Here is an 8,343-nt window from a genome sequence, read left to right as displayed (position 1 = left end):
TGGGGCTACATCTGGTTGGGGTTCAGTCACCATCCATGTTCCTCAGCGCTCCATTCTTTGGCCAGTTCTGTTCAATATTTATATCAGTTATCTGGATGCAGGAGGTGAGCGCATCCTTAGTACGTGTGCTGATGATGCTGTACCAGGAGGTGCCATGGACTCTCTCAAGGGACAGGATGCCTTGCAGAGGGACCTAGACAGATTGGAGCATGGGGAAAGTCATTACTGGCACGACATTTAACAAGTCCAAGTGCTGGATTCTGCACCAGGCACAAGTATAAATTGGGAGAGTGGCTGGAGAGCAGCCCGGCAGAAAGGATCCAGGAGTGCCGGTCCTATCAAGTAGCAGGTGTGATAGGAGCCAGCGCAGCATGCTCTGACAGCCGAGAGGGCAAACTGCATCTTGGGGGGCATCACAGCATCACCAGCTGCTCAAAAGAGGTGATTACGCCGCTGTATTCAGCATCGGTGTGGCCTTGCCTTGGGTGTTGTGTGCAGTTCTGGGCCCCACAGCTTAGAAAGGACGTGAAGGAACTTGAATGTATCCTGAGGAGGACAACCAAGCTGGTGAGAGGGCATGGATGGCCTGTGAGGAGCAACTGAGGATGCTGGGTTTGTCTAGTTTGGAGAAAAGGAGGCTGAGGGGGCGACCTCGATGAGGAGACATGGAGATGGAGGTGCTGAGCTCTTCTCCCTGGGATGAGAGGAAGCATGGGAATAGCTCCAAGCTGCGACGGGGAGGTTCAGACTGGATATTGGGAACCATTTCTTCACCAAGCAGGTGGTCAGACACCAGGACAGGCATCCTAGAGCGGTGGTCAATGTCCTGTGCCTGCAGTGTTTAAGAGGCATTTGGACAATGCCCTTAATACCATGATTAATACCGTGGTCGGGCAGTTGGACCAGATGATCCTTCCGAGTCCCTTCCAACCAGACCAGTCTATTCCAGTGATGATTTTTATGGACTCCAGTCACAACTTAATGAAAATTGCCACTCCACTGCGCCAGGCTTCACTGGGAGCAGTGCTGCTGGTACCAGAGGCAGGAAGGTAAGATAACGAACGTGATGATGAATGGTGAGGCACCTGCAGATCGCACGCTGCGCTCTTCTCCTTATTATTCCTCAAGACTTTGGGTTTTTTTCCCCCCAAATGTCCTGCAGGATGGAAGTGCATGGGCAGCCTCCTGTTTACCATCGCACTGATCCACACCACCTTTGTGTCAATAAGGTTGACGTGCCAAGTGTTTTAAGGCCCTCAGCTGCACCCCGTCAGCATTTCAGCACCTGAGCTGCAGGCAGCCCCTAAATTCCTCCCCCGGAGTGTTAAGCTGTTGGAGCACCATTTTTCCCCTTTGGTTAAGCACTACTGTTAAAAAAAGATAAAAATCCCCGAGTTCTTCTCCAATGTCGAGAAAGAAGTAACTCGGGGAAGTGTTTAACTCATTCAGTATTATTTTTTTATCTTCTGAAGATGAAGATATAACCAGCACTGAATTGCTGATTATTCTGAATCATCTCTCTAGATGTAATAAGCAATAGAACAGCTGTGAGGATTTTTATGGTCAAACCAAGACTTAATGACAATTGCCACTACATTGTGTCAGGCCTCACTGGGAGCAGTACTGCTGGTACTGCATATAAAGTAGTATATAAATACACACCAACATATAACAAAATACTATATATGAGAGCATTAATTGCTTATTATTGCTGAAAAGGCTGCCCAAAGCCACCTCCCCACCCAGCAATGACTTCTCTAAATGAAGAGCCACCTCTGAACTCACCTTCCCACAAGCAGGGGGTGAAACCTTGAGGTGATAAATGCTTCTAGGACCAGAGGACAAGCAATCCATTTTGTAGTTTGACACTATATTTTAAAGATACTCTTTACTACTGGGGGTTAACAACATCTGCCAGTCCCCTGAAAATGCTACTGGACTTCTTGAAAAGGGCGAGGCGACTCAGTTACCACTTCCTTAAGGCAGGTTTGCTTTTTATTTAATGCCCCTTTTTTATTTAGTGTCCCACAATCACTACATATATCCAAACCCCGGCAAGGTGTCCCTCTTCAGTGGTAGCCCTCCCCTGCCCACGAGGCACCTGGTTCCAACCCTCCCCTTTCCCTGAAGCTCTCCTGCCACCTTGTGGCCATCTACCGAAGTCCGCTCCGGACTGGCAATTGCCATCAGGTCTCCAGCCGGAAAGGGACAAGCAACCATTAATTTTTCAGCTCAGATGTTCAGGACTGTGCAGCTCAATCTCAACCTGAAAGCAAAGCTTATCCTATGCTACCTCCGAAGGTGATGCTGTCTCACTCTCAGCCTTCCCCTCCAAAAAAAACCACCAAGGCTCCAGTTCAAGCCTTCCCCTCCCAAAAAAAACACCAAGGCTCCAGTTCATTACTCAGGCTCCAGAAATAAGCAGCTTTTAACCAGAAACCTCTCAAAGCTGCTACAGCTGAAGCTCACATTAATCCTTGTGCTTAAATCATGCTCAGCTAGCATGTTATCATGTCTTTATTCACTTCATTTCTCACACTTCTCAGTACACACAAAGAAACACAGAACCATTGTGATGCCCATTAAATAGTTTTTATTCCTCAGGACATGAATTGCATTTCCACTTGTTTACAGTACTGTAAAGTGCAATGGTATTCATCTCCCCTCCTGTGCACATGTTCAAGTATTTAAAATGCCCAGAAAATGGTTTGTTTTTTTTTTTTTTTTTGTTTAATTTTTACAGCAGCTCAGTTATGGAGTTTTAATCTGGCAGAATATACCCAGATGTGCCTACAGGTTTGGGTCCTTCAATCTAACCCCCACCTGGGGGTCCTCCAACACTAACTGCTAGTGGAATGCATTTCCCTGGTGTCTTTAGTCCACCTCCTCAATGGTTGGTCCAGAAGAAGCTCCACCAGATGGAGGAGCTCCACCACCAGGGAATCCGCCAGGCATGCCACCAGGCATCCCTCCTGCACTCTGGTAGAGCTTGGTGATGATGGGGTTGCACACCTTCTCCAGCTCTTTCTGCTGGTGCTCAAACTCCTCCTTCTCAGCTGTCTGGAAAGCAAAACAAAAACAAACCCACAAGCTCACTACCTGCTGATCTCACCAAGTGGGTACAGTCTAGAAGAAGTTAATTGTATTTCAAGAGCATGAATTTCTATAACCTGTCTTTAGCTCCACCAAGTCAGACTTGCACTGAGGTCTTTGATACAGGAGCATTTCTCTGCTTGGTTTAGTTCCAGCACAGCCAGCCTACTTACTTAGGACTCCCTCCCATCACTCCCTAGAGCTTATATTGCTCCTGGAGCAACATGACCTCATTTAAGGCTACAGAAGATTGTACTTGCAAGCTAGCCAGCTCTAATGAAGAGGAATTGTAAGCTATAGGCTTGCAACCTGTGGTCGCTCAGACATCCAAGGAAGGTACTTGGACCAACACAAGTCTTTCGACTTCTGGTGGAAACTACGAATGGCTTTGGAATCACTTTCATCACAGCAACCAGTGGTTCTCCTCCATCCTCTTGAGCTCTGTGTAGCGAAGTGAACAGAAATAAACACTGCCTAAATTAAACATGGAATATAACATACCTGATTCTTGTCCAGCCAGTTGATGATTTCATTGCATTTGTCCAGGATTTTCTGCTTGTCTTCATCAGAAATCTTGCCCTGGAGCTTCTCATCTTCAACAGTAGCTTTCATGTTGAATGCATAAGACTCCAGCGAGTTCTTAGAAGACACCTTATCACGCTGCTTCTCATCTTCTGCTTTGTATTTCTCCGCTTCCTGAACCATCCGCTCAATGTCCTCCTTGCTCAGACGGCCTGCAGAACACAGCAGCATTACAGCTCATGGTATTCTCATCAGTCATTTCTAGTGGAGGATTACAGCCTCCCCAGCAAACGGCACCTCAAGTTAGCTTGGGCAGGCAGGCAGTAAGAGAGGCCCATACGCTATCAGGTGCCCCCATCTTAAACTGCTTCATAGGCCTTCTTAGAAACTCCAAGTAATAGTTTAAGTTCTAATTAAGACAGAAAGCAGGGTCTGACAAGCCGAACTTGTACCAGCTAGCCAGTATCCCACCCTCTGAAACGTATGATCCTTACCCTTGTCATTTGTTATTGTGATCTTGTTCTCCTTGCCAGTGCTCTTATCCACAGCAGACACGTTCAGGATGCCATTGGCATCAATATCAAAGGTTACTTCAATCTGAGGTACACCTCTGGGAGCAGGGGGAATACCAGTCAGCTCAAACTTGCCCAGCAAGTTGTTGTCCTTAGTCATAGCACGTTCTCCTTCATACACCTATTAAGAACAACCAGCAAATTAAGTTCCAAGTTTGACCACACATTATTGAATCATAATGGAGTACTACTGTTAAGTCACATGGTCGCTCAGACATCCAAGGAAGGTACTTGGACCAACACAAGTCTTTCGACTTCTGGTGGAAACTACGAATGGCTTTGGAATCACTTTCATCACAGCAACCAGCACATGCCCTGCTAAAAGCAAGGACGAAACACCTGGCCTAAGATTTACTTCAAGTGTCAACCACTGAAGTGTTGACAGGGCCATAGGGACTATGTGAGCACCTTATTTCACCCAAGTGTTGCTTGCCTACCTGGATCAGCACACCAGGCTGGTTGTCCGAGTAAGTAGTGAAAGTCTGAGTCTGCTTGGTGGGGATGGTGGTATTCCGTTTGATCAAGACGGTCATGACACCTCCAGCAGTCTCAATACCAAGAGACAGAGGAGTCACATCCAACAGCAGCAGATCCTGGACATTCTCAGACTTGTCTCCAGACAGAATAGCAGCCTGAACAGCTGGAGGGAGAACACATTAGAAAACCATTAAGACCTCTGCAACAGATAACACTGCACACTACAGTTAATCCCACGGCTCGCTCAGACATCCAAGGAAGGTTTTTGGCCATCATTAGTAGTAGACTTCTGGTGGAAACTACGAATGGCTTTGGAATCTGATTCATCATTGCAAGTCAAAGCTAACACTGATTCAGGTGTAAGACCTAGGGCCTATACCAGTACTGCTCTGAAACTTCCCTTCAGCTAGTTTGCCAGGACCACCAACACACAGAAGATGGGAAATTTTGTCATTACCTGCACCATAAGCCACAGCTTCATCAGGATTGATGCTCTTGTTCAGCTCTTTGCCATTGAAGAAATCCTGCAGCAGTTTCTGAATCTTTGGGATACGAGTTGACCCACCAACCAGCACGATGTCATGGATCTGCGATTTGTCGAGTTTGGCATCGCGCAGGGCCTTTTCCACAGGATCCAGGGTACCACGGAACAGGTCAGCATTCAGCTCTTCAAAGCGAGCTCTGGTAATGGATGTGTAGAAGTCAATACCCTCATAGAGAGAATCAATTTCAATACTGGCCTGCGTACTAGATGAGAGAGTACGCTTTGCACGCTCGCATGCAGTGCGGAGACGACGAACTGCTCTCTTGTTCTCGCTGATGTCTTTCTTGTGCTTGCGCTTGAATTCAGCAATGAAGTGGTTGACCATGCGGTTGTCAAAGTCTTCTCCACCCAAGTGAGTATCACCAGCAGTGGATTTCACCTCGAAGATGCCATCTTCAATAGTCAGAATTGACACATCAAAGGTGCCACCTCCAAGGTCAAAGATAAGAACATTCCTTTCAGCACCAACCTGCAAGAAATCAATTTTCATAATACAATTATTTTTCTACTGCTTGTTTAGCAGGTTTACTAGTTGGACATCAGAGACAGCAGTCACTCCATAGCATACCTTCTTGTCCAGACCGTAAGCTATTGCAGCAGCAGTTGGCTCATTGATAATTCGCAAGACATTGAGCCCTGCAATGGTTCCAGCATCTTTTGTAGCCTGACGCTGAGAGTCATTGAAATAAGCTGGTACAGTCACTACAGCATTAGTAACAGTCTACAAAAAAAATAAGTTAAAAAAAAAAAAAAGTCAGTTACATATGTTAGCTACTCACACATACAGAATTATTTGTTACATTTCATTTAAGTTCTAAGCCTTACCTTCCCAAGATATGCTTCTGCAATTTCCTTCATTTTGGTTAACACCATGGAAGAAATTTCTTCTGGGTAGAAACTCTTTGTCTCGCCTTTGTACTCCACCTGGACTTTAGGTCTGCCAGCATCATTCACCACAGTGAAAGGCCAGTGCTTCATATCAGACTGGACAACAGAATCGTCAAATCTACGCCCAATTAACCGTTTTGCATCTGGAAAAGAATAGTTGTATACGTTAAATATGTTCTTCACAAGACAAAAATATTAATTTCTTCCTAAAAAACCAATGCCTAAAACCCTAGAACACTATAGTCAACCTGGAATTTTTAGTGCCTTGTCAAGAGCCCGCTGCAGGCACTGCTAAATTTCACCTTTTGGATATGCAGAGACTTATCGCTATCACCTCACAGCCAACCTCAATGCTGCAGCTGCTGTACAAGCCAGTGCCATCCGGGATTTAGACAAACTTAGTAAAGGCTACTTTAATTCTAACTGCCAAGAACAGCACAAGTTTTTTACTGTAAGGCACATACTTTCCCAGTACATAATGAAGCTTCATTAGTAACACACCTTGTATTATTTAGGCTAAAAACAAATTAGTAGTTTTAATTTCCCAGAGGTTTAACCCTGCTATCAGTCAGTAACGCCTACCATTACTGCGCTAAGCTTCTCTACAAGTATGCAAATCTTGCAGCCTTACCAAAAACTGTGTTTGTTGGATTCATCGCAACTTGGTTCTTCGCAGCATCGCCGATCAACCTCTCAGTATCTGTGAAGGCAACGTAGCTTGGCGTGGTCCGGTTACCCTGGTCATTGGCAATGATTTCCACCTTCCCATGTTGGAATACACCAACGCAGGAATAGGTGGTGCCAAGATCAATTCCAACAGCTGGTCCCTTCGACATCTTGTCTGAGGAAAAAAAAAAACCACACAAATATTCAAGCGTAAGATTGAGCTCGAACTGAAACGTTTCGTTGCTCTATTATCCCACGTTTCAGCAGCAACACCTCTTTAGTTCAGACGGCTAAGGCAGTTAAAAGCGGTACCACGTGATATCCAACCACGTGGCACACCACGTGGCCTGGGAATCCATCTCCCGCCATGCACCGCGCCGCCCGGGTCACGTGGCCGTTGGCGGACATCTTAGGTGCCGGGAAACGTAGTCCGGCTCGGCGTGGGCCCAGCCCGCCGGCCCATGCGGCCTGGCACAGCCCCAGGCCCGCTGCCAAACGAGCCCACCTTGCACCACCACCACCGCCGCCCGCGTCCCGAGCCCTCGGGGTCCCCAGTCACCACGCTGCGCCCCCGCAAGCCCGCTCCTCGCGTCCACCCCCACCCCACCCCCCCCAGGACTACCAACCCCAGCATGCTTGTCTGCTCCGGACACACCGCTCCGCCTCTCCCCCCTCCCACATACAGCCCCAGGCGCTCCCGGTAGGGGATAACATGGGCGCCGAACCTCCTCTATCCCTCCTCCCCACCCCTCAACCGTTTCAGCAGAGCAAGGGGATGGAAATCTGGAAAAGCGCCCATGAAGTCGAGTTTAGGACACGTTAAAGGGCAAAGCCACCTCATCGAAAGGGGAGGAAAAAAAACATCGCCGCAGCGATAGAAGGGCCTCCACCCTCCAACGCAGCCCAAACCCCCGCAACGCAAAGGCCCCACCAGACCGCTGCTCGCTCGCTCGCTCCCTCCCTCCCTCCCTCCCTCGGCCAGTAGGCCCCGTTACCTGATCGGCGCGGACAGGCTCGGACGCGCACAAAAGAAGAAGCTCGTTAAAGGTTGCTGCTCAATGAGACCGCTCCGCGCCCGCCCCACCGACTTTATATACACCCTCAGAACCTTCCAGAAGGGCCCGCCTCTTCGCTCCGCTCCAGCCAATCCGCTCGCGGAGGCCGCCGCCCTGCCCGCCAATGGCCGTCAGCCGGAGCCCGCACCCTCCGTGACGCACACAGGAAGAGGGCGTGTCCGCCGGCCGGCCGGTATTCTCGAACCTTCATGCGCTTTCCTCTCTCCCCCACCCCAACCACCTACCGCTCCGCAACGGACGGGGGGCGGAGCTTCGTACGCGCGGGAGCCAATGAAAGCCCTCCATGGACCGCATTCAGGTGACGACACTGCCGAGCGTGGGCTGAAGGAGGGGGCGGGGGCAGAGAAAGAGCGCCAGACAGCCAATCGCAACGCGGCGCCCCGAAGATCATTTGCATATTTCGCGCGCGAGGGGGAAGGCGCCTTGGGGTGGGACGGCCAATCAGACCGTGCGGCTGGCGGGTTGATTTGCATAGAGGTTAGCGGGCTGCGGAAAGAGGGAGCTG

General features: G+C 48.8%; 1 protein-coding gene across 1 annotated transcript; it reads right to left on the bottom strand.

Moving 5' to 3' along the window:
* Positions 1–2,576: 2,576 nt before the first annotated feature.
* Positions 2,577–7,856, bottom strand: HSPA8 (heat shock protein family A (Hsp70) member 8). The gene is made up of 9 exons (XM_082493847.1): positions 7,758–7,856; positions 6,728–6,937; positions 6,034–6,239; positions 5,777–5,929; positions 5,122–5,677; positions 4,625–4,827; positions 4,110–4,308; positions 3,595–3,827; positions 2,577–3,060 (listed from the first exon to the last, which is right to left on the bottom strand). The coding sequence occupies exons 2-9, from the start codon at positions 6,930–6,932 to the stop codon at positions 2,875–2,877; spliced, it is 1,941 nt and encodes a 646-aa protein (XP_082349973.1). The 5' UTR covers positions 6,933–6,937; positions 7,758–7,856; the 3' UTR covers positions 2,577–2,874.
* Between the last annotated feature and the right edge of the window lie 487 nt (positions 7,857–8,343).

This window comes from Vanellus vanellus, assembly GCF_965231255.1.
Source record: "Vanellus vanellus genome assembly, chromosome: 21".
In the NCBI taxonomy this organism is placed as follows: Eukaryota; Metazoa; Chordata; class Aves; order Charadriiformes; family Charadriidae; genus Vanellus; species Vanellus vanellus.
This window is presented reverse-complemented; position numbering and strand designations above follow the sequence as displayed.